The sequence below is a fragment of the Ambystoma mexicanum genome, chromosome 3p (genome assembly GCF_040938575.1).
Source record: "Ambystoma mexicanum isolate Mex_15411 chromosome 3p, UKY_AmexF1_1, whole genome shotgun sequence".
NCBI lineage: Eukaryota > Metazoa > Chordata > Amphibia > Caudata > Ambystomatidae > Ambystoma > Ambystoma mexicanum.
In genome coordinates, this window is record NC_090925.1 from 914,194,429 (window position 1) to 914,221,584 (window position 27,156).

General features: G+C 46.0%; 1 protein-coding gene across 2 annotated transcripts in view; it reads right to left on the reverse strand.

The window, feature by feature from the left end:
- The window catches only part of LOC138581104 (signal-regulatory protein beta-1-like), a 465,646-nt gene that overhangs the window by 150,172 nt on the left and 288,318 nt on the right, over positions 1-27,156 (reverse strand). For both annotated transcript variants that reach the window (XM_069652181.1, XM_069652182.1), the window contains exons 3-4: positions 23,343-23,642; positions 19,327-19,623 (exon numbers count right to left, since the gene is read on the reverse strand). In XM_069652181.1, coding sequence (XP_069508282.1) covers positions 19,327-19,623; positions 23,343-23,642 — 597 coding nt within the window. The remainder of the gene's footprint in view (positions 1-19,326; positions 19,624-23,342; positions 23,643-27,156) is intronic.

The following is a 27,156-nucleotide window of genomic DNA, read 5'->3' on the forward strand; positions in this document are numbered from 1 at the left end:
ACCCCAGCTGCTGCTGGAGCTAAGGGCGGTGCTCAAGAAAGGTGCAATCGAGCTTGTCCCAAAGAGACTTCGGGGCTCCGGGGTCTACTCAAGATACTTTCTCGTAAAGAAGACAGGAGGTTGGCATCGCATCCTGGACCTGCGGTGTCTCAACAAGTACATCAAGGCTCAGAGGTTCCGGATGGTCACCCTCCAGCACGTGCTGGGACAGCTGGAGGAAGACGGTTTCCTGTCATCTTTGGACTTGGAGGATGCCTACTTACACATCCCCATTCTAAAAAGACACCGGAAGTTCCTCAGGTTCGTGGTCCAAGGACGGCACTACCAGTTCAAGGCCCTCCTGTTCGGATTTAAGTCGGCACCCAGGGTATTCACCAAGTGCCTAGCACCGGTGGCGGCGTGGCTACGCCTACAAGGGATCCACGTCTATCCCTACCTGGACGACTGGCTCATCCGAGCAAGGACAAGGGAGCTTGCCGTGGAACACACAGCAAAGACCGTCCAGCTACTCACGGACCTGGGGTTCTCCATCAACTTCCCCAAATCCCACCTGGTCCCTTCGCAGGTCGCCCTGTTTCTGGGAGCCAAGCTCGACACAGTGGCACGGCTGGCCTCGCCGTCCGACAAAAGGACGAAAGCCATCCTGGGCAAGGTGCAACGCCTGCTAGCCACGGACGTAGCCAGGGTATGATCCATCGAGTTCCTCGACGCACGCTGCATCCAGGCGACGGGCAGCTTCGAGGACAGGATACCGCTCAACGAGACCTTCCGATGAGCGATCGGTGGTGGGGCACCCGCACTCATCTGACGGCGGGCGCAGACTTTCAGACCCCAGCTCACCAGGTAACGGTGACGACGGATGCCTCCCTGGAAGGGTGGGGAGCGCATACCGGAGATCTCCAAGCGAGAGGCCTTTGGCTCCCGGAGGAAAAACAGCTTCATATCAACATTCTGGAGCTCCGCGCAGTGTTTTGGGCCCTCAGGTCCTTTCTTCCGTCCCTTAAGGGCAAGGTGGTGAGGATCTTCACCGACAAAACCATCACGATGTTCTACATCAGGAAGCAGGGTGGAACCAGATCCCCAGCCCTGTCCAGGGAAGCCCAGGATCTGTGGCACTGGGCCATCGACCAGGGGATGTTTCTGGTACCTTTTCATCTGGCAGGGATAAAGAACACCATTGCCGACTCACTCAGAAGGGAGCTGCACTCGTGCCACGATTGGGAGCTATGCCAGGATCAAGTGGATCGACTCTTCAGGCTGTGGGGCAGACCCCAGGTCGATCTCTTCGCGACGGCGACGAACTCCAAGTGCCAGAGGTTCGCCAGCAGGTTCCCCCAACCGAGGAGCATGGGCGATGCTTTCTCGTTCCCCTGGGACAACCTGTTCCTCTATGCTTTCTCGCCGTTGCCACTGCTACTCCGGCTTGTCAACCAGCTCAAGAGGTCCCGGTGCAGGATGATCCTCGTCGCACCGGCGTGGCCGAGACAGATCTGGTTCCCGGACCTTCTGGACTTATCGGCGTCCCCACCAGTCAAACTGCCTGTGGACGCGGATCTTCTCTCCAGAGAAGGAGGCACCATTCTTCATCACGACCCTAAGTCGCTGAACTTGCAGGCCTGGCTCCTGCAGCACTAGAGTTTGGAGGATACGATATACCGGCCGACTGCAGAGAGGTTCTTGCAAAGGCCAGGGCGTCCTCAACTCTCAAGTGTTACGGACACAAATGGAAGAGGTTCTCTGTCTGGTGCCGGGCACAGAAGATTAACCCTCTACGGATTACGGCCCCTCAAGTACTGCCATACCTACTGTCGTTGGCCAAAGCTGGACTAGCTCATGCCTCCATCAAGATACATCTGGCTGCCATCTCGAGATACACCAGGACAACAGGACGGGTGTCCTTGTGGTCTCATCGCCTGGTGAAGGAATTTATGAAGGGACTATTCTGCTCGTTCCCGCCGGTGAGGGCCCCAGCCCGGCGTGGGAGCTCAACGTGGTGCTGACTAGGCTCATGGGGGGCCCCCTTCGAGCCTATGCATACGGCACCGTTGAAGTTCCTATCGTGGAAAACAGCTTTTCTTGTGGCCATCACCTCCGCACGGCGTGTGGGAGAGATTCAGGCCCTATCTTGCAAGCCTCCATACTTGACTTTTCACGACACAAGGGTGGAGCTCAGGACACATCTCTCCTTCATGCCCAAGGTGCCGTCGGACTTCCACCTCAACGAGCCCTTGGTGTTACCAGTTTTCTTCCCGTCGCCTTCGTCGCCGGCCGAGAAGACTTTGCACTCGCTGGATGCAGCTAGAGCGCTGAAGATCTACGTGGACCGCACAAAGAGTTTTCGAAAGACGTCACAGCTTTTTGTGAACTTTGGACCTGTGATTCAAGGGAAGGCTCTCTCGAAGGCTTCCATTTCCAGATGGCTCTCCGACTGTATCATGCACTATCACCGGTTGGCAAACCGACCGCTGCCCGGCCGTCCGAGAGCCCATTCGACCAGAGCGATCGCTGCTACCACGGCGTTCTTGTCTGGTGTGCCCCTGCTGGACATCTGCAGGGCTGCTACGTGGAGGTCGACGCACACCTTCACTAAATTCTACTGCATCGATCGGGGTCCAGGGTTGGCCAAGCAGTGCTGCGCAACCTGTTCGCCTGAAGGGCCTGGTGAGTTGCTTAATGTTGAGTTTATGTATTGCTTAATGTTGAGCCTTTTGCCACCTCCCGTGGTTGTGCATGTGTGTACTGCTATGTAATCTTAAATTCATGAGCTTGTGAATCCATGCCAGACCCCATGTTGGAGAAGGAACAAGTTACTTACCTGTAACTGTTGTTCTCCAGCATGGGTCTGGCATGGATTCACATGCGAACCCTCCCGCCTACCCCTCTGCGGCTCTTCACTTTGTCATACTGCCACTTTACGTGCTACCAAATCTGAGGATGGCTGCCAGAGGCGGGGCTTAGGGAGAGGGCAGTCATTGGCTGTGGGCAGTATGACCCAGAGATCAGTGATTGGTTACTACTAGGAAAGACAGATCAGAAACAAAACTGATACTGATTTTTTTCTGTACCGAAGATTCCCGGCCTGACGACGGGGAAAATTCATGAGCATGTGAATCCATGCCAGACCCATGCTGGAGAACAACAGTTACAGGTAAGTAACTTATTCTGTCTCCCAGCGCACCCCCAGATCGGGCAGGGGGCGCCAACTATCCCGTGCAGCCACGTTAGAGGGAAGAGGCAAGATTTCTGTTTACTGAAAGCAATTCAGGAGAGCTCTGCAAAGTCATTGAGGACTTCCAGTAAGATGGGTAGGTTATGTTGTGGCTTACATAAGTAAAGCAGAACATTGTCTGGATATAATGATATGAGGTGTTGGGTCCCATCTATGTTAATGCCCGCCCCCATATACTCCTGTCACAAGTTTACCGCTATTGGCTTTAGTGCTAATATGTAAAGCATGGGTGAGAGTGGGCACCCGTGGAGTGTTCGCCTCGGTATGTTCCAAGGTTCTGAGATTTGTTTACCCAATTTAACCCTTGCTGTTGGGGAGGTGTACAGTAACATCACCCATCGTACAAAGTTCCCTTCGACCCAAATCCCTTGGCACAGCAAACATCCACTCCCACTACACTGAATCAAAAGGCTTGATGGCATCCAGTGATGCCACCAAGCAGTGATCAGTGTGGGAATTGGTTACGTCAATGACATGTTGTAGGCGGTGAAGATTTAGAGTGGTGTTGCCTTCAGGTGCAAACCCGGTTTGGTCAACATGTATCAGAGAGGGAATAGATTTCCGTAGGCCAGTATGGCTGTGAGTATTTTCATATCATAGTTAAGCATGGCTACGGGGTGGTAAGGGTCGCACCACTCAATGGGGTTCCCGGGCTTTGGAATGGGTATCACCAGCATTTAGCGCAGGGTGGCTGGAAGTGTGCCGGAGTCATATGCCTCCTCAATGACTTTTAGCAGCGGCCAGGGTGGGGCAGTATGCCTTATAAAATTCAGCTGGAAGGCCATCAAAACATGGTGCTTTGCCAGTGGAAAGGGAGGTGATCACCTTACCAATGTCTTCAACTGTAATAGGTTGATCAAGGAAGGCTCTCTGATAGCTGCAAAGCCTCAGTAATCGGATCATTGAAAGAGCTTCAGCTATGTCAGCAGGGGGTATTTGAGTTTAGTGCTTATAAAGTTGGGCATAGTAAGCAGTGAAAGTGTTGTTAATGATTGTCTTGGACCGCAACAGGGTACCACATTCATCATGAATCGCCCTAGTCAGGGTCCTGGGTTGTTTGCAATTACATAGCCAGGCCAGCAATCTTCCAGATTTGTCTTCTTCTGCGTGCACCCGGGCTATACATGTGGCATAGTCAAATTTGGACAGCATCTCCCAGGCCAGCAGACAGCGAGATCGAATCTCAGCTAGTTCCACCTTAGCTGACCGCTGGCCAGGTGTTAGGGCCTCCAGAGTAGTTATCTCCCTTTCCAGCATCTCTATTTCCACCCCTAGGGTTTCCTGTGGATGCCCCCGGTGCTGGCAATAACCTCCCCTCTGACCACACCTTTCATTGTTTCCCAGATCACTTGCCAGCTGTTTACGCTGCCAATGTTGTCTTTCGTATAATTTTTCAGGGTTTGAAGCAATGTCTCCTTAAACAGAGGGTCCCTCAGAGTGTCTGTGGGTACGTGCCATGTAGAGATGGATGTCCTAGGGGTACCGAGCTGTGAGGACCAGAGGCACATGGTCCGATACTGTGCAGCCTATGTATTCTGCACTCAGGAACTCAGGTAGTTGTTCATTACTTACGAAGAAGTAGTCTATTCTGGTGGGCAATTTGTGTGGGGGGTCGAGTAGAAAGAGTATCCCCTGATTCCCGGGTGTAATTCCCTCCAAACATCAACCACGTCCAGGCCAGACAGCACAGCATTCAGGGCAGCATTGGCCGGTGAAGGGCTGTTACGGAGGCTTGTGGGGGAAGGTGGTTCTATCTTGTGTGATATCATGGACACTGAAAAAGGCGTAACGTTGGAGATAATGCGATTGCACAGTATTCGGATATTTGTCGGGATCAAGTGATTTGGGAAATAGGAGCTCACAATGCAAATGTATCTCTAATTTATCTAACAAGTAGCGGCCCTCCCTATCTTTGTCTAATTCTAATAGCTGGAAGGGTTAGCTCCCATCCAGCCACAAAAACACTCCTCTCGAAAATTTAAAGAATGGGGCTCCATTGCCCAGCCCCCCTAGCGTTTTACTACCTTATCTTGGTCTTCTGGCAGTAAATGAGTTTTTTGGAGAAGGGCTATGTCTACATTTTCCGGTGCAAGTAAGATTTCACCCTATTCCTTTGTATGTAGGACCCCATGACCCGCACGTTCCAAGTGAATAGTTTAAGGTGCGTCATGACTGGGGTATAAGCGACATTGACGCAGCGGTGGTTGCAAAGGTGCTGCGTAAGATAACACTTCAGACAAGTGACGCACTTCAGACATTATACTGTTTCCAGCCTTCCACCCCCATGTAACTCCCACCCGCCAGCAGTGTCGCATTGCAAGCCAAAAAGCATGTACAATACAAAGAAACATAACGAGAACAACAGACCCCAAATAGGGGGTACAAACAATGCCCAATGGCGATATACCATTCAGGGACACCCTTTTCACCATGGCACACCAGGGCCATAGAGTTGTGGGTGAAAGGACCAGCGATGAGCTTGTATCCATTGTCCATATGGCTGGGGTTGTATAGTCTTCACCCAGTGGGCATCCGTGCCCACTTCCACCGAGTTACAGCATGTCAGCCACAGCAGGCAATCCGGTATACTAATTTACACCTCTGTGCAGGAGAGTACAAGAAGTTCAATACAGGGGTTGTTCTGCTCAGTGAGCCACAGGGCCAAACTCAGGTGACTCTGTCTGCTGACACTGTAGGGCACCCGCCTCATGCACAGGGTGCAAATTTCTTCAGAGCTGCATTAGTCCAAGTGGGATTGTCTTCAGGCTGCCACAAGCAGAGAGTCGAATCCTTATTCGTTTGGCTGTCCATGCCCGTCTTGGGCTCTAGGTTGTTGTGCTCCATCCGCATGTTCTCTGCCTCTGGTGTTACGAAGATAAGAACCCTTACATTATATAACACATTCATGGGGTCCTGAGTAGATAAGCATGTTCTTGAGACCTAATTGGTAAAGCCTTGCTTTAATAGGCACAAACTTGTTCCTCCGCTGCTGCAACATGGGTGTATTAACTGGGTAAATGGTGATCATTGCACTGCCCCTTTGGATCCTCCCGCCTTCTCTGGAAAACTGAAGGATCACTTGCCGTTCTTGGTAGTTTAAAATTCTGGCTATGACCCGGCAGGGATGGGACCTCGGCAGGGGCTTTTTCTGAAGGGCGCGATGAGCTCCCTCGACTGCAAAGCCCTGGCATAGGTTCCCAGGTCTGATTTCCTGTAGCAGTAGGGTTTCTACATAGTTGGGGGGGTCTTGTCCCTCCACTCCCTCAGGCAGCCCCAGCACCTGTATATTGTTTCTACGGGATCTGCCTTCTGCGTCTTCCTTCTAGCATGGCATTTTTAGCCTCCAGCACCTTCATTCATGAAGCCAAATCTTCTGTGGTTGTAACCATGTCCTTTAACAACGACTCAGTAGTGGTCACCCTCTCTGCCAGCGACCGGACATTGCGCCTGAGTAGCTGCACATCTACCTTCAACTCTTCTATTTTATTTTCCAGAGAGTATCTAAGTGCCGCGATTGTGGCCAGGGCTTTGTTCTTCTGAGGATCGGGATGCACTGGTGAAGTGGCGGGCTGGACTGGGTCCGTGGGCAGAGCTGGGTCTTAAGGTTTCTGGAGGTTAGCAAAGGAGTCCATTACCGTGCTCTTCCCTTCGTTTTTAAATGGTGACATGGCTAGAGCCATAGTGCAGGTCACGTCAGGCCCAGGACATGCAGTCCCAGCTGTCTCAAGTAGTAAGCTGTTACAATCCAGCAGGCAAACTCTGTCCCCTGCAGGGGGGACAATCATGGAACCTGCTGGCAGGGGTGGCACTGGGGCCCATGCCTTAGTCGTAGGCAGGTAGAACCCAAGCCGCAGGCCAGCTCTCGGTCCCGTCAATGAATCAGTATGTGTGATCGCGCTAGGCTCTCTAATTTGATCCTCATAGAGGCCCCTAATGCCAGCAATCACTGAGTGCTTAGTTTTTGTAAGTGACCAGTGTAGGGCAATCCTACAGTTACAGTATTCAACACGCAGGACCACTCAACACTCCATAACCCCAGGTCTTTGGAAGAGAGGCACCCCAAGTGTAAATGGTGGGGGTTATCCCATGGGTTGTGGTGTAGTCCAACTCACCCTTCTGTGGCCGGCAGTGCAGCAGGATTGGTGCCGTGTAGTCCAGCTGTGGTAGTTCAGCACCAAATTCACTCATGATTGAGGGTTAGTGAGCGCCTCCCAGCTCATCAGTGGTAGCTGTGGCAAAGTGTTGTGCTTATACCAGAGGTGCAGCAGAGGGCACCCGCAGCACGTTGGTAGAGCAGGATCGCAGGCCCACAGGATCGACCCCTCTGTCAGTTTGTTAACAGGCTTGTTGTAGGCAGTTACTTACTGCTGCACATGGGCGACCTCTCCCAGTATGCAAATGGCGGGTGTCTTCTCCGCTATCGGCGGCTCCGGCTTTATAAGTGAGTTGCCATCCACAACAGGACTGCTGCAGGACTTCCTAAGTACCCGCTATGTCCTCTGCCGTCACCGCCTCAGGAGGAGGAGCCACCCCAACCAGCCTCCAGCAAGCAGCACAGCTCAGCGTCCCGGTCCCAGTGCCAGAGGAGCTTGGATCGGTCCCAAGCAATGTGAGTCTGCGGGATCGCTGGTCCAGGTCAGCAGTTCTATTTAACTTCCCTCCGGTCTCACCGAGGATATGCGCACAGCGAAAGCCCCGTCGTGGCACCCGGCATCAGCTCCCGCAGCTTGTCAATGAGCATCGAGGGGCCGGGCCACCATCTTGCGGTGCCGTAGTCGGAGTTCATCCAGTCAGTTCTGAGTCCCACAGGCTCTGATTTTCGTCAGACTTGGGCTCAGAGTGCCGTCGCAATGGTGGGAATCAGGAATATTGTAGGAGAAGGTTGTTAGTTGGCATTTCAGCGCTGCGGCAGGATCATGTAGTAGGATCACGGTGGGAGCCTAGGCAGATCACGTCCTACTGCATGAAGGTAGGCCACGCCCCCCGAGAGGTTGCATGCTATGTTGCACAGGCTTGAAAAAAGAGGTTGAGGCTAGAAGCTGGTAAATGAAGTTCAGAAAGAAAGATGTTGAATATTTGGGGTATGTGATAAGTGGAGGGGTTTATAAACCAAAACGAGATGCCAGGGTAACCATTAGAAATGCACCTACACCCTAAAATAAAGAAGAAGTCGGGCCATTTTTTAGTTCTGGCTAAGTTTTACAACAAATTCATAAAGCATAACACAGTCTATAAGGATGTTATTAAAGAAGGAGATGAAGTTTGCATGTAGTGGGGAGTGTGAAGAAGTAATGAAAGAGATGAAGGATGGAAATTGCAGTAAACCAAATTTAAGAAGATTTGTATTTGGGGGAATGGTTAAGTTAACTGTGGGTGCGAGCAGAAAAGGATTAGAAGCAGTTATTTCATAGATTATCAATGGTGAAGAGAGAATCATGTGTCATGGTTCAAGATCATTATTACAGTCGGAAGTGGCGGAAGTGGCATTCAAAGCAGTCAAGGCAGTCGGAGCCAGCAGAGCGGCTGGGCGGCGGAGATTGTACTTCGAACAGAGTGCTGGCTGTGCTGAGAGACTCCTTAGCTGTTTGTGATTCTATGGCCGATACTGACGTAAAGATGCATGTTTTTCCTTTTTTCTTTATTCTGTCTGGGAGGTGCCACAACACAAAAACACACTCCTGTCACGTGGTTCGAGGGACATTCGCCTCACATATTTGTATATTTTCCCTGTGATGGATTCTCCCTTGGAAGTAATAAGGTTTTTCCTGATGCGGTGCACCAGGCAGCTGTTGAAATCACAGGTGAGCTGCCTGCCTATTAAAACTCTAAATGTTGAGAAACGGCCATTGCACTCATCTCCTCATTTCAGTCATCTCACAAGCGAGTTAATGTGCTGTTAATGAAAGACACTAAAACATGGCTACAGGACTGCAAGGGGGTGGGGGTGAAATGCCTGAGACTTGCACATGCACTAAAAGGGGAAAAAAGCACCTTATACTATTGTTGCCATGACAGCGACCCCCACGCAAGACTCCCTCGCTTTGAAGATAAATGAGAAAACTCTGATACGATTCACTGAAGATCTGTCTAATAGTTGCTTGAGAACTTCCTTCCTCCCCGAAGCCTCTCTTGAACTCACTGACGCGGAAATCCTGCAAATTTAAGTTGTGTTAAAAGACTCAGTATCATGTTTTGGAGGCACCCAAAACCTCTGGGACTCATTTTACCCGAACTTTGGATGAATCGTTGCTATATAAGATTCAGAAGGACGATTCAGTCGCCCAGATTGCCTGTTTGAAGCAGATCGCCCCGCTTGTGGATCAGACTTCTATAGTAGCAGCAGTACCTATGCCCTTCCCCCTAACATCCTCACTGAGACTATTGTGTCCCTTTGATGATACAGGCGTCTTCCTTGACAACCGACGCAAGACGTGAAAGAATACCGAACTTGCATCAATCTTGGGATCATAAAAAGGGATTAACCCGTGATTATTGTGAAAAAAAGATGGAATATGATTGCTTTGTGTCATTGCCCTATTTGTTTTGAAAAAGGCTCTTGAGCAGCCGAAACACGTGTTAACTAGGAATAGAGGGCTTTGTGACTTCAAATGGAAAACTCTAAAAACTGCACAAAGATTTGCTGTATATGACCAAATTTACGAAATATAAAGGAAGTTGGTTTTGGCAAACATATGTGTGGCGCAGTCATTGTGTGGCAGGCCACTTTGATCTATTTTCAAACCAAGGAGGTAGGGGATTGGTTCCTCCAACAATTGCCACACAAATGCGATACGGCTGAAAAGTTTTTTAATTAATCTAAGGTCGCCAACAGAAGAGGTTGTACCCACACACATCCCCAAAAAAACTCCCTTTGATGATACACCTGTGAACAGCATCAATGCAAAAGCAGCGCCTGACCCTGCTGAAATAGAGGATGTGATAGAGGTCGGACTAATACCACACAAAGAGACTTTGGCTGATGGCACGGAACCCTTGTGTGAACAAATGAAGATTAACTTTACGGTCGCGGTTCCAGCAGCGCTGTCGCAGTCATTCATTTCACCGGTGAGCATCAAGGACAGTTCTACCAACATACTGGTGTCAAACACTCTTCAAAAAGACATGTAATTACCTTCCAAAACTTCCGAGTGCATGATTTCCTTTTCTACAGAAAACGGGCCCAGTCATCATATACTTAGGACCATGAGCCTGCAGTCACATTGTCTTTGGATGACTCGGTATTTTCACCTAAGCTAATGGGTAATCCTAGACAGGGGGCTCTCCTGTCTGCATTCCAGTCACAATGTGACATGCTGGCAGCGCTCACAATCTCGTTGACCCCTTTTCTTAAATTATACGGGACTATGAATGAAAACACAAAGGATCATGCCACCCTCCTAGCAATGATTCATTCGAAAATTATATTTATTGAATCATTTGTTACATCTCTACAATCTAGAGTCGACCATGAGGCAGAATGTGCAAACAGAATCCAAAAGTAGTAACAGGAGGCCTTGGACCTGGAATGAGCGGACAAAAAATGGCTCTTAAATTCGGTGCTGGAACTGCTCCAATTAAAATCCCTGGTTTAAAGTAGGAGAGCTGGACAGCCTATGGCTCAGAGATTGGACTAAAACCTTTCCTCGAACGATGACTGCATAGTAGTGTCGTCATCCATAGGAAACGGAGAAACGCATACCTCCTCAGAAGTCCCACTCAGTAGCAGAGAAGAGCCATCCGTGGGTTCTTCAGGCCTGTAACGGATTGCAAACCCAAATACACATCGAACGGATCTGAAAAGTTTGTCCATGTAATTCAGTCTAAATCAGACGACAAATACACCTGAACGGCATCCTAATCTTTCCACAACCCAGGGGTTGTCTGGTTTGGATGTAACGGCTACCACACAGCCTTTCTATATATTCCTGAACCGAAAGAAGAGGATAATTAAAAGTGTAACAGGAAAGGATGCACCTAGAACTAAAATATCAAAAAACATTCAGAGGCCTAAAAAACAGAATTCTAGCAATGCTTGTGCATTTATTAGAAGCATCCAGATCCCGTGTGATATAATTTCTCGGGATGTGGTGAAAAAAGATCATCAGGAAAAAGGGCAAAAAATGGTGGTTTCTAACGACAAGTTTAGAAATGGATTTACCGTCAACTTCCACAAGGGCAATGACAACTTTGAACAGACTGAAACAAACTGCCTAAACTTCTCTACTTATATGATTGAAGAATATGACTTCAGTGACCATGGACACAACTCGCTGAGTCTACCAGCGTGTACCGAGGACATAGGGAAGGCCTCATTGAATATTGCTCAATCAGACCCAGGTCGCTGAGTCCCGACATCTGGGGAGCCTATTAATATCGATCAATATCCAAGCCTTAGATTTATAAAGGATGTCCACCCTTTTCAGACTCTCATGGAAAAACGCAAAGCAGTAATAAAAAAAAAATAGAAATACGAGGAAACAATGCCGCCTAGACCCCAATCCTACGGGCCCATCTATCCTCAATGTGGAATCAGCCAGTAGGCTTAAGTCTGTTGAGGAGTGAACACAGTAATACAACATTGACCAACAAAAACATTCACTAAAAAATGACGATCAGGAAAATAGGTCCTTACAGGATGATTTTGGACGGACTAGTATCCACAGAGGATTGTCTTATTTTAAAACATACGAATGTAATGGGGCTTTTAAATCAAATTCCACTGCTGCGCTTTCTCCAGTCGGAAGACATTAGTATTGTTGAATTCCCAAAAGAAAGCCACTCAGACAGGGTAATTCTTCATTTAAGATGGAAGTGGCACACCTACTCTTGATGATGAGATTTGAGCTTACTGATATGCCAACTGAAAATCTTTCCTCCAAACTTTCAACCGTCGATCGTGGAACATCAGGGGAGGGGTGTAGGAGAGGTGTAATATCCTGACAATGACAGGGGCAGTTCCTCTGAAAATGACTGACAGGGTTTTTTCCATGTATAAGAACTTGCTATGGGGAGCAGACGGGTACTCCAAAACAGCAGAGGGACCCGCTGAAGATCACGTTTGACAGGAAAGAACAGAGCAGACACTCAATTAGTATTCTGGCTAATCTTCCTCAAAGGAAAACTTTTGCAAATGTGACTTTGAACTGACCGGAAATCATCCATCATACTTCGAATTAACAACAAAATAACATCTGGCATATAGCTTTTTGGAATATTCGAGGGGCATTGAATCTACTGGTCGACTCAATGGGTCTCATTACAGGTTCGGCGGTAACCCTGCCGTTGCTACCGGCGGGGTTGTCACCAGACTTGTAATATTTTACCGGCGCCTGACTTCCTTGTGCCCTCGGGAGATTACAAATCTGGAGGCCCAGGAAGTCAGACGCCAGTAAAATGTAAGTCCCCATTCCCTATGGGAGTGGGGACACAGAAGCACTGGCACTGTGGCACTAATGGTGCTGTTGCTTCTGTGACCGATATGCCTACTGTGGCTGCCGGCCCCGGCAGTGTCAGACCTGTCGGGCACAGCGGCTCTGGCAGGCAGGCTCAGAGTTTTCCGATCTGGAAACACCGGTGCCAGTGAGCTTCCTGGCACCCTTGTTTCCGGACCGGCAAACTCCTAATGAGGCCCAATGATTCTTTCAGGTTCTTTTGATGTTATGTTTGTACAAGAAACCAGGCTTACAACAACCCCTATGCTTGATGGTTATACTTCTTTTCCCAACACGGCCTACAAAGGCATGAGGGGACGCCCCTCGGAGGGTTTGCTGACTTTTGTGAAAAGTGGAAACGGGATCAAGGTGTTGGAAGTAGGTAATCCAAACCACTTCTTGCAAACCATAGTCGTAAACATCATGGAAGATGAAGAAGAAGAGGTCCAAAGGGGTTTGATTTTGAATGTCTATTGGAATCCGGTGGCAGTTACAACAGAGGATTTCATGACTACAGTAATAGAAGCTTGACAGTTTGACTATGTATTACAACCCCCATTTCATCATTCTAGGGTGAGATTTGAATTGCCCCTGTATTGAGACATATGACACACTTTTGCTTCCCCGACAGAATCGCTTATCTGTAAGAGCCGTGGAATGGATGGAGTTGATGAACGTAAAGGATCTTCATGTTCTTAATGGGCAAATTACTAGGGATATTCCGGCAAAGACTACCTGGACTAATGGATCATATTCCAGCACTTTGAATTATTTCTTTGCATCCAGCTCAATGATTTCCAATATTACCAGGTTCAAAGTTATCCCCAGGGCGATAAGTGATCATGCACTGTTGGAATTAAGTTAGGGCGGTAAGCAACGACAAAAATAAGACTTTGCTGATATGAATATAGAAGTTACCCAGGGGGCAAATCGACTGTGGTTGAAACAGCAAGACATCTATTCCATACATAAGCAATATGTCAACCTACTTGCTTGAGAAGACCCAAATTACGAACCGCTTTTACTGGAATTTAGGGTAGCGTCTAAAAAGGATCAGGCTAGCATGCTATTACACAAGCACAATTTCGACGCTGTAGTTAAACAACAGAAAAGCATCCTACTCAAAGAGATAAAACTGATAAGCCACCCAGAGAAGGCTCATTATCTAATACTGGTTAAAAAAAGAAAGCAACAATATCAAAACTGGCTGGATTTGTATAAAGCTGAGATAAAAGGATACGAGAAGCTCTAGGCAAATGCTTAATGAGGCGAATACACTGCGCACAATTTCACTGCCAAACGCGGTATCAGAGGAAGTATGGATCGCTTTTTATGAAAAATGTTTGATCCTGGTGATGAGTTAAAAGAAATAGTGATTGACAAAAAATAACTCTGGCTTGCCATTTCCGCTGGATCAATTGGACGTGGAACTCCTTATAAAAAAAAGCTAATCGCTCCAGGGCTCTGGGCCTTGATGGCATCACAAATAACGTGATCAAAGAAATGCCTAAAGCCTGGATCCCCTTCTTTTTTGATCTTTTTAAACATATCATGAGAACAGGCGAGGTCCCTGAATCATGGAGAAAGGCAATAATTGTTCCAATCTATAAGCGGGGTACCTGGTCAGACCCCTCCAACTACCAACTCATTGACCTCTTAAACTCCTTCGGCAAACTGTTTGCCACCTTTCTTCTGAAGCAACTCCAGACCTGGATTAAGACAACGGGGAGAGAGAAACCTAGGCAGAAGGGTTTTGTTAACCCAAACTCTTTTTGCTGAACATTCTGAAAGCTGATGCCTTTAATAAGAATACGAAAATTTCCCTGGCATTTGTCGACTTGAGAAAGGCCTTCAACAGTATAGATCGTCAACTACTATGGGAAGAAAGGGAGGCTTGGAATTGTCCAGCCATCAAGTCCCTTTATAAATCAACCAGTATGCAAATATGACTTAATGCCCGGGGTCTGCTGCCCAGATCCATTTACACCTACAGAGGCTTGAAACAGGGGTGCCCACTGGCCCCAACTTTGTTTAACCTGTTCCTCTCTGATGTAGGGGAATCGCTAGACAAGGTCAGAGCTTTACCTCCTACGATTGGAGAAGAGAAACGTGCAAGGGTGCTCTATGCTGATGGCCTCGTGCTAATGGATAGAATTCCCGTTGGGCTACAGAGGAGTCTAGCCACCCTCAAGGAATATATGTATATTAATGGACTTTCAATGAACTCCATAAACACGAATATCCTGGTCTTAGGTGTACAAAATGGTAGGGCAAAGCCTTCTTTCACATGGTACGTTGGGCGAGAGCGGTTGCCAAAGGTTACTCAGGTTACATACCTAGGTACACTTATTAATAACAGCAGGAACAATCACCCTCGACAAATTAACCTGAAATCCAGGATGAAGATTCTGACTGGCCAAGGGGGGTTGATTCAAAGAAGGTATGGAAAATGTTCCATCTTACTGGTCCTGTCCTTCTACAAACTAAAAGTGGTGCCCTCTTCAATATATGGAGCAGAAGGTTCCCCCTGAGTCCATGGGAAACTGGGCCCTCATTAAAGGGTGCCTTTTGGAGGAAAATCTTGAAACTCCTGCATTTAATCGCAACCGCACTGATCAGATACAAACTGGCTCTCACCTCTTTGCAAGCAAGGGCATTGTGGAAAACATTGGCACTTTTTCGGAAATGCATGTTGCCTACTCCCGGGTGATCATTCTCTTATTGAGCAATGGTCTGTTGGGTGCTGGCAGATCTTGGAGTATCTGCAGTCTGATCTAGAAGAATTGATTAACATCCCTGGAAAGGTGAAATGAAACTATGGCAAGATGATTGGATTAAAACCCAAGAAGAAAAAAACTTGCACCAGCTACAGAATGCTCTAAGACAGGAAACTAAGGCTTGGGGCAAACTCCCTAAGTATCTGATCAAGGCTCCCAATGTGTGGTATAGGATTCAGTTTATGCATTTTAGACTAGACTTATTTCCTACGAATCAGCTCTTACAGATTTATAGGAAATCAGACATGGTGGAATCGTGATTCTGTTTGAATAGAGAGATGACTGAGTCATTGAAGCACATGACACTGTTCAGTCGTGGTTTGGCATATCTAAGAACTAAATACATGGGCAAATTGATTGAGGAGCGACAAACAAAGGAGGAAGAAGAAATCTGGATCTTTTTCCTAAAAGGAAAAAATCTAACAGCCACAATTTGCCTGATAATATTTTTAAAGGTGCTTGAAAAAAAATATTTTATGTATCTGATGTTTTTAGGACAAAACCATAAATTCTCTTATCGGATTTGGTTTTGAACGGGAGAAAAAGAGTTTATGTTTGTATGATAAAGGTTTGTAATAAGCCGTAAATCATTTAATAAATAAATAAAATGTATTACAGTCAGACTGCAGATACTCAGTTATAGGAAAGGAAATACTCACTTGTGTCTGGGGAGTAAAATATTTCCATAAATACTTGTGGCGCAGTCTATTCATAATATGCACTAATCACAAACCACTAGTTGAACTGTTCACCATGAAAGAGATAATCATGGCCACGCCGAGACGGGTGAGGTTACGTTTTAAGTTTCAAGCATATTACTTTCTGGTGAGATATGTACCATGGCTAAAGAATAGGGTGGGAGATTTTCTGTCAAGTTTGCCAGTAAAAGGGGAGGTTAAAGAGGACAAGGAAGAAGACGAGATTGTAGCATTGTTGAAAGAGATGTTCTCACAAAAAGAATGGATTAGGGAGTTGGGGTTAGATAAAATGTTGGAAATAGTGTCAAAGTTTATAGTAGCAGGGTGGTCCAGGAAGGGTGCACTGTGTCATGATTTAGTAACATTTTGGGAAGTAAAGAAAGAACTGTCATCAGAGGGTGGTATGTTGGTACAAGAGCAGAAATGAATGCCACCAGTATTGTTGAGAGAGAACCTTATTGAATTGGCGCAAGAAGGTCATCCAGGGATTACAGGTACTAAACAAAAAGTCGGGGGGACAGTTTTGGTGGCCAGCTATAGATGTGGAAGTGGAGAGACAAGTAAGAAATTGCTGGCCTTGTCAAAATTTCTGACAAAAGCTGTAAGGTGCTAAAACAAAAATTCACTCCAGTGCAAGTCCCAGAAGGGGCATGGAGACAAGTATGTAAAGACATTTTGTGGCCCTACCGGAATTTCAAGTCAGGAACACAATTTTTGATAGTGATTCTTTTTATTCTAAATAGCCAGAAGTGAAGATGATGAGTAAGGTAAGCATTCATTGATCAAGTTTGTATGAAAGAGGGCCATCCTTAAACCATAATAAGTGAATAAGTGACATTGCTGCACAGTTTAAAGGGAAATTGTTGGAGTATGTCAGGAAGGCAGGTATAAGGTGGAAATATTCAGCAAATTATCACCCTGAAATGAATGGATTTGTTGAAAGGTTTAACCAAGCTCTGATAGAGACGATTGAACAGGCTGTGAGAAATTAATGGGACACGAGTGAAGCATGAGAGGAGAAATTGTGGAGTGTAAGGATGGCTCCCAACAGGTTCACGGGGGTATCTGTTTTGTATCATGAGGAGCACAGACCACACACTAAACTCAATCCAGTCTGGGTAAATGTTAGTCCATACCACAAGGGTAAATTGATGAAGGAGAGTGTACAGGTAACTGAATGATAGGAGAAAAGAACTGGAGAGGGGAATAGACTACACATGAGATTACAGACAGGTAACTGTGTAATGTTAAAGAAAGGGTTGAAAGTGGAGAAGAGAATGTTCAAATATTCTGAACCAGCCAGTGTTTATACGTGTAAAAGATGGTTCTATTTGGATCTCAATAGAATATTGCCATGGAGAGACAAAAATGCCCAGAGGGAAGGTGTGGTTGGTACGAGGTGAGCGCACTGGAAAAATGAACGGAGCAAAAGTGATGGTAGAAGAGTTGAAGAGTTAGCCGAGAATAGAAGAGTTGAAGCGATAGCAGACAATGAGAGATCGAATGAAAGTTTGAGCTTTGCAAGGTGAAGAGGTAGAAGTATTGTTTGGTTGTTCAAAATCAGGAGGCAGAGAGAAGAGGCCACCTATGTGGACCCAAGACTATATGATGTGAGCGGGGAGCAGTCGATATCATTTACAACTTCCCATGTTGTGTTCATAGAAATCAGGTTTTGTTTAGTTTAAGTTGTGTTCATGTAGTAATCATTAGTCATCTTCACATTGCCAGTTTTCTTGGATTGTTTACATTGCTTTTTTAAAATATTTCTCCTTTTTGCAAGTCCATATTTACAAGAGCTACGTGTATTGGGGTTCTGGAACTCCATAACATGTTATGGAACTGAGAACGGAGAAGAAGCGGAGACATAATGGTGAACGGACAGCTAACAAGAAGGAGGGGGCTGCAGGTGCTGAAGTACTTAAATAAACAACTCCTTACTTTGATTTAACTCTGCCTGGAAGCAGTCATTGTAGAGGAGCATAGCACAATTTGTTCGGTGACAAATTGTCGTTCTTCAGTGACCCCGAGTTTTATGAAGTGCTTCAGTGCTGTGCACCATGCACTATATCTCCCCAGTTTTTTTTTCAATAAGCGAATGAAATAAGAACGCCAGATCTTCCCCTACGAAAGGTGTAGCAAAGAACATGCCTTGTGTACAAGCACATGGTTTGCACATGTTTACCTCTGGTGACCCCTAATTCACCCCCTGGGCCATGTTTTGTTTCATTTGCTAAGTCCAGGCTTACTCATTTTCACGAATTCGAAAGCACCAACTGCCCGGTTTGAGCTACTAGAAAAGTTGAGATACCAGAAAAGTGAAGCTTAATTTTTTGATATATTAAGTAGAAGGGTTTAGGACTATCTCACTGATGAGGATAATAACACCCTTCTACACTTTGTATTTCTTTCCTCCCCATCAAACCCTGTCTTCATGCCTTATATAATTTAAAAGTGGAAGCAAAGTGGGTCGAAAATGCATGTGATCATATCAATTCTTCTACAATTTTCTCTCACAGTACATTCCTCGTGGTGGCCCTTTACTGTTTACATTGATCTTCAACACCTTTAAAGTGTTTCTTTTCGGAAGCTGACAATTTGTTTGTGATTTTGTGAACACCTGCAATCACTCAATCACAGCAAGCAAATCTGAATGATTTAGGTAAAAACTTTTAGCTTTTAGAATTTGGGGCAGTTTGGAACGTTCACTTCACTGTTATCCAGTTTCAATACAATTCCAAACAAAAATCCAAGTTACCAATCTTACTTCTTTCAGTAAAATTATTATTATTACTAGTTAAGGAATAAAAATGTCCTTTGAACTTTTGTAAAACTCTTTTTTTTTATGTTCGGATTTTTAATTGAAATCTGGTATTGTTTGCTGATGTACGCCAGTGGCTTCAATTTTTGAATTTTACAAGCACCCTCTCATTCCCACCTCATCTGAGAGGCTCCCATTGCAATACTGGTTTGAGTTGCCAATGCTTGGAGGGGAAGCACCCCTCACTCCAAGACCATGCTTGTTTTGTTTCCCTCTTTTCATGCAATGCTGGCCATCATGCTGGGCGAGACTACACTTCCTCTGCCACTTAACAACATGCTTTTTTACATCCATCCGTTTTGCATGCTGTGGTGCTTCACGCTTCCAGTGTGGGTGGTCAGCTCGAGAGGAACAGCACTAGCCATACACTCACTGATGAGCTTCAAGCTGTCACTGGCTATGCCCGGGATTGTGGCATGGCGGACTGAACAGGTAAATACGCCACCGTTGTGCCTTGTTAAGGGCTCAAAGAGGTATGACTCCTCCAGGCTGTAGGTGCCATCATGTAGGTTCAGCGACTTCCTGGCATGTGTGAGAAGAACGACTGGCTGCCCGTTCACTGTCCATTGCACTGAGATTTCTGGTGGGTAGAAACCGCTCACAATGCATAGGAAGTTCAGGAATCGCTTCTTGGACCATCCTCCGTCCTGGACATGCACAGTAGGTCGAGCTGTTGAAGGAAGACAACAATATGAATTTCCAGGATTGCGGTTGTGTTGGGTGGGTAGCTGCGAAGCATGATGCATTGACAGTAACTCTCACAATTGAATGGCTCTTATATAACACGTTTATTCTCAACAGAAAACAATATTTGCTTCATATAAAATCAAGATCTAAATAAACATCACATTTCATAAAGGGCAACACATCCTGCATCATGTTACATAACGAGAGCAAATTATACATCACACAAATCCAACAGTGCAGCAATCCCTATGTACATCCCACTATACAATATGCATGCATTTGTTAAAAAGACTTTTATACAAATAGTTAATGCAAATCTTATTTATCCACCACCACAAAATAGAATTTACAAATCTAAAAAATATGTCAACCTCTGCCCATATACTCATAGCCCTGATCAAACTCTACGACACCAAGCACAACGTGTTTCGTTCTCTCCCAAAAATATTTTAAAGGAACTTCATTAGGGGAAAAGTGGGGATCATTTCATTCAGATCCTTATTATGAACTGCACAAGCTCCATTCTTCCACTAATACATATTGCCCATTGAACTGTTTCAAAAAAAGATTACACGTTGCCCATTGTCTTTAGTAAATCCAGCCTTTCAGCACTAATTCCCAAACCATTTAGTTAATTTACTCCTTTTTTTCCATTAAAGTTCTAAGGGTATGTTTACGATATAGAGTGCATTGGTAGAGAAAACCCGGAACCAACGACATTTCAGCAGGGAAACAGGGAGGGAGGGAGGAATGTAGGCACAAATATTCTGGTATACAGTAATTAAATCGCAGCAAGAATGTCGCCTTTACACAAAAAATGGTATCAAAAATGCTTTGGTTTGACCCAGTAAAGGTGTGCCCCGTTATAACATTTAAGGGGAGCGTGGGTTGTGCGTGTGTCCCCCGCTCCCCTTAAATGGTATAATGGGTCTGGGGTTGAGGGGGTGATCAACCTTTACATGAATTGCAGTGGTAAATCCACAGCCTTTTGCCACGTGTTAGCGGGCATTTTTGCCACGATTTTAACACATGGAACCAATATTCTGAGATGAGGGTGATCGAGACATGTGGCTCAAGGGTTGAACTATTTATGTGGGGCGAGGACTACCAAACCATGTGGGGTTAGTGTAGTCTGCTGCTGTGCTTGACAGGCCAGGCTGGGGAAGCAAGAACAGCCAACAATAAGCAAAGCACATTGATGCACAGCTAGTGCGTTGGGGACTGAAGCTCTGCTATCATGGGGCAAAAATGACCCAAACCTAGGGAGACGAAGCCCAAGCATGTGGTGCAAAGTTGGTGCAGGTTTGTGTGGTGATCACAGCCTCAGCACTGTGATTTGTACCACCCTGGATAAAAGAAATCTCTTCCTCCCCACCTGCAAATCCATGACCTTGTTCTTTATAAGACAATCATTAATCACATGTAGGTACCCACACCCCAAGACCAACTGCATGTATACATTTGGAGTTTTGTAATGCGCAAATCCAAAGAAGCTTCCATTTTGAGGCGGTGGAAGGCACATTACAAGCCACAGGTACAATACAGAGGTATGATATGTATTGTCTGGGGAGGATAGCTCAGCGGCAACGTCCTCGCCTTAGAAGCAAGACGACACAGAGCAACACAGGTTTGATCCCTGGGTCCGCACTTAGAAACCTCTGGGTATTAAGCGCGTTATAAATAACCTATCATATGATATCATAAATAACCTATCATAAACAAGGAAAAGACAGCTTTTGGTTGGGGTTACAAGACCAAATAGGCTGCTTAAATCCCGTGCAATCTGTATTGGTAGGATCGTTTTCACAATGTGGGTGATGCCTAAATTACAGGTACATAAGCTACAGGAGTCCGGTTAACAGCTAATTGCTAAGTGCAGGCGTAGGGCCGGTGTTCTAGTAACCACAACCTCTTAGTCAATTATCAAACATTATACTTCTAGGTTTGATTTGATTCTTTATAATCATGATAAGAAATGATTATTATTAAATGTTCTTTACAATGTCCAGATGTGCATATGAGTTATTCATGATTGATGTACTGTCACAGAAATTCACTCCTTTATGGATTGTTGTATGTTGTTGAATTGAGTGCTTTTGAACTAACTTCTCTGTTAATAAAACATGCCACTTTACCAGCCACAGATATATATAACTATCCTGTGTGTGACATGACAGACAGACAACCCTAATTTAGCTAATGTGTGTTTGCTGTAGGCAGGGTTTCAATCCAATGAAAACAAGCTCTCTGACCACACTCCTAAAAGCAAAATTCCAGTCTACCTGCAATAGCCTTTCTAGTGAAAACCATGGAAAAGATTGTTCCACCGCACTTGCAGATTCTGAAGTTGTAATAGGATACCAAGGTTTATATTCGCCACATGGGCACCAAAATCAATCTAGCTTACGTTTGGGAGGAATTGCTACTGTCAGCGATTAAGTGAGAAGCAGTGGCCCTTATCCTATTGTATCCACCTGTAGCCTTGGAGAGTGCATACCAGAGCACTCTAGACCCAGATTATGAAGGAGTGAAAGAAAAGGCCCTCGGTTGGATTCATTCATATCTGTCCAAACGATCCCACCAAAGAATACTGGTCTTTGTTTCCAATGATTCTGCCTATGGGTGACCTTAGACCACTGGTCATTCTTATCTGCTTTGCAGGCTTGGCAATCAGATGTTTGCAGCGCACCACCAGAAGAGTATTTTGGTAGGAGGTGGATCTGGGGAACAGGGATATTTAATTGTCTCTCTGCCACATCCAATCCAATTTTCCAGATAGAAAGATATTAAGCCTAAGAGCTGTAGAAAACATCTATTGTTAAAGGCTGTTTCATGGCTGCTCTTCAAGCAGACTATAGTGGTTCATTTAATTTAGAAATGATAATTAGCACCCGGGTTGCCAATCCGGTAACCTGGGGTGCTGACAGCGAAGTATTTTTGCGATGTTCCTTTCATTCAAGCAAAATACTCGCCAAAGATGGCCACTATGGATTAGGAAGACGGGGGAGCCCCTCTTCCATTTCCATGGTGGACAGTGGGGATAATGGGAGGAGGAGGAAGCAGCAGAAATCAGGTAAGTAGGATGGGGCGGGGATTAAAAGAAGAAGGGAAGGGAAGGGAAGGGAAGGGAGAGTGGAGGGAAGATGGTGGAATAGGGAAGCAGCCATCAGGTTGCTCTGAACGCAGGCTTGGATTGGTGGATTGAGCCCATGATCCGAGCAACCTGATTGGTTGTTCACCCGCCCCGGGTGCTGATGTGATTTCTTACATTGTGTATATTAGAACCAGGCCTAATTCAGTCTGTGTTTTAAATATAACACCTTTCTTTTCAGTGTTAAACCGGGAGCACCCTTAGAAAATCAGGTGTCTTAACATCATTCGTTTTTACAGGTTTACCTCTAGCTTTTCGATATCAGAAACAAGCATGAAAGATTTTAGCTAGGTCATGTTGTACTAGAGCAGAACAAAAACTCAAAAATCAAGAGAGATCAAAATGCTGAGCAAAAAAATAAAACAATAAATACAGCTGCAATCATTAAACTTGCTTACCTGACATGGATGACCCAAGCCATACAGTGATTTCATAGACACAGACCTGACTACAAATCTCCCAATATCACTAGAGGCCAGTCCAAGAGGCCTGATCAGTAAAGAGCCTTACAGCAGGAACTGAGAATGCAGATGCATCGAGCAGGCACTCACCTCCTAAAATCAGGCCAAACGTCTTTTCAGGATGGGATGTCAGTGAGTTGTGTTTGACCCGACAGGTGAAGTTTGCATGGATGTCCTTCTCATTGGGGATGAAGGCATAACTGCTGGTCAGTGAGGGCTCTGTGTCTAGGCTGTTCCATGCGGTGTAAAGCCTACTGCCCTCGAGGAAATGCCCGTCCCTCAGCCACTCAACGGTAATATTGCTGGGGTAGTGACCAGCGATGGAGCATCGTAACTCGCTGAATTCATGCAGAACCACGACCTGGTTCTCAATGGAAAGTTGTGGTCCGGCTGTGAAGAGAGAGACAACACTGTACATTGGAGTGGTACTCTGTGGTCAGTAGCTAAAGAAATGAGTGAAACGAGTGGAGCTATGGCAGAAAAAAGTGATGGGAAGAAATAGATCAAATGAAATAGCGAGAAAGAGGGAAAGGAGAGAGGATAGAGAGGTCGGAGCAAGAGAGAGTTAGGGAGAGAACAAAAAATTAAAGGATTAAATAAAAGTTACTTGGGGTCTGGAATCTATAACATTAAATGTTCATAAGCAGAAGGGCTATTATCACTTGACAGTTACCCTTGTGCCAAGCCTACCATGGTAAACAATATTGCCTTTCAGAAACATTCACCACATTTGCTAGTAGAAGGGTGCTAGAGTGCACTAAATTTACAGGCATGCCTCTTTGCCAAAGCATCTGTGGGGATGCAAGTTCTGACTATTTCAGAGTTTTATGGTTCCAATTTCTTAAGGAAAGTGTCATTTTGTTTTCTTCTTCAGTCCCTAGCCAGGGAATTCCAACATTTAGAGTAATCAGTAAAATAGGGGATGGTGAAGGTAAGGCAGCATGTTTGTTGAACAACTTCTTTTAAGACAACTCTGATAAACCTGGCATCTGCATTGCTGTCGGAGCCTGAAAGATAATGTTTAACAAAGGTGTGTATAAAATCAGAAATAGTAGCATTTAGTAGGTGGCTAAAGTTCACAGAGGTAGGAGTGTCAAAACAGGACCCTTGAACAGGAAGCTGTCCTTCTCCGCCACTGCTGGATGGGGCCAGGCGAAAAGAAAAAGAGAGAATCCCTCTTATGAGGCATTTCCTCCTGAGGCGCCTTCTGTGCTTGCTGCATGTTTAGTCTTGCAAATTGGATCATGTGCGAAAAATGTAAGGAATCTAAGAATATATCTACTGTGCATCTTGCCAGAAGGTTTACAAATGCCTACTGGTGGAGAGACTACTTTGCATGGCTCTTTAATTTCTACAACTTATAGCAGTCATTAGCACCCGGGGTGGGGGAGGGTGGACAGCCAATCAGGTTCCGCGGATCGCTGGCTGAAACCGCTGATCTCAGCCAGAGATCCACATAACCCGCAGGCTGCTTCACCCACCCCGGACCACCATCTCATCTGCATTCTCCTTTACCTTTTTATTTTTTAATATTCCCAATTATCCCAGCCCGACTTACCTGATTGTGGTGACGGTGAGGTCTGCTGCTGCTCCTGCTTCTCTCCATCTCTCTTTGCCTTCTGTAACAGAAAAGGAAGAGGGGCTCCCTCCGAAAGGAGCCACGCCTTCCATCTCTGTGGCAGCCATCTTGGAACTGTCATTTCTATGAATTAATGGGACCATAGAAAAGACTCCGCTATCAGCACCGCATATTACCAATATGGCAACCCGGGGGTGCTAATGACAGTAGTAACCAGTTCCATGGACTACACCGTTGGGTAACATCCCGGTGCCCAAGTTAAAGGCCCGAGAAAATCTTTGTGTGGGATCTAACTGGGTTTGTGGGCAATCCTTGTAACTGTCCCAGAATCTGAAAAACAATATCATTGGGCAGGGAAAGAAATTGCTACTAGCTGGGAGCTATTTAGCTCCTGGTTATAGCACAGGGGAGCCTGGTTAGCTTGAAACCAACAGCTAGCATGAGCTACGTTTGACTCCTGTGGCAAGTGGTGCCATACAATCCTAGCTACGTGATATGTATATGTCTGGCAATGTTTGTAAAGGATAATAGAGGACGTTTGGAGCATATAGGATAATATAAAATGGACAAAAAGAGTTTGCATCTTGCGCAAAGTTAGATTTGTTGCGTGCTAGGTACTAGTTCCCGGTTCCCCACAGGTAGCTCCTGCCTAACTGGTTAATGCCCGACACACAGGGGTTCCTGGTAAACAAGAAGTGTATGTGCAGAACGAAAGTAGAAGGTGAGACTCATACATTCTGGTGTGTCGATTGCATAGGTAGAAAGTATGATCCTGTGAATGCACACTGATAGTCATTGTTTGCTGGGAAACATAAAGAGAGATATTAAGGCAATGTTGTCCACTTGGAGAATTATGAGAAACAATTATTTTAAACAATCCCTGGAAGTCTGTGTTTACCAGCTTGTCCAGATAAGTGCCTTGTTCTTCTTAAAAGCCAATCACTACACTGCTTGCGTACGTCCATTAACAGCAGGAGCAGCTGGTAAACCCATGGGTTCCAGGCTCTTCTGTACTTTCCAGGCTCGTTTCTAGTTAAGATCAGGCGCGGACTGGCCTATAATGCAATGCAGAACCAAAAACGCAAAATGCTAGTGTGAGCCCGTTTTTTTGGTCAAAGTGGGTCACTTTTTGGGCCAATGTGGGACAGTTTGATGAGTTACTTCACTATGCGGACCAGTGTTGCTGAATACATATTCTTTAAAATGCACAATTTGCATCACATTTTATCAAAAAACTCCCCCTTGGGTACTATTCAAACAGTCTGTCACTAAAGGAATGAATTGTCATTTGCAACTGTCGGCCACTTTTTCATTGGTGCCCAAGGCAAATGTATGACCCAGTACGATCCTGGTTAAGATCCACAAAGTTTTTCCAGCTAGTCTCATGCTAGAGTTCCCTAAGACTTCATTGCTATATTTCTTGTATGGAACATTTAATCAGATTGCACAACAGTCTAGTTGGAGATTGCAAACCATCTTCGTATCGGGCTACATTACTATATTTGAACTGAGATCCAGTTTTTCACCACTCAAATCCCATGGCCCTAAGTCTGATGCAGAGAACCACATAACTGGCCATGAGGACCATCCTTCCTGCTCACTTCTGCTGTAGAGTGTCATGAATCACAGAGTGCGCCCCTTTTGGGCTTCTTGGTCCCCGTCACAGCGGGCTTGCAATCATTAATATTCCCAACATGGCCGTCCAGCGTAATCCCTTCTCGCTCCCTGCGCTGGACGTAGCCTTTTCTACTAATAGACCACGCCTTCCGCGGCTCCGCGCTCCATGCGCTGGACGTAGCCTTTTCTACTAATAGACCACGCCTTCCGCGGCTCCGCGCGTCTCAATGCTATTGCAAAGTAGCGACCAGACGTGTGCTCCGTAGCTCGCGGTTCTTCTCCTTTTTCCAATTCCGCTATCCCTTCCTTGTCCTCCCCCTTCTACTTACCTCCTGGATTCGTGGCTAGCGTGCTTCCACTGCCTCCTGGATTCGTGGCTAGCGTGCTTCCAATGCCTCCTGGATTCCTGGATTCGACGTCCCGGAAACTGAACTCATTCTGGATTCGGAAGAGACTCGGGCAGCCTTCTTCAAGACCCGGTCGATCCGCAAGAAGGCATCGACCAAGGACACCAGTAAAGAACGGACTCATGTGAGAAGGGGGGAACTCCTTGACAGTTTGAGACGCCACCCGACCGAACTTGATATTGATATGGAGGCTGCCGTGCAGGACCTGATGCGTAGTATGCAGGAATTATCAACCGAGGTACAGAATTTAAAGGCGGAGAACGCCGCTCTCAAACAGTTGGTCCTATCCTGGGATTCTGCT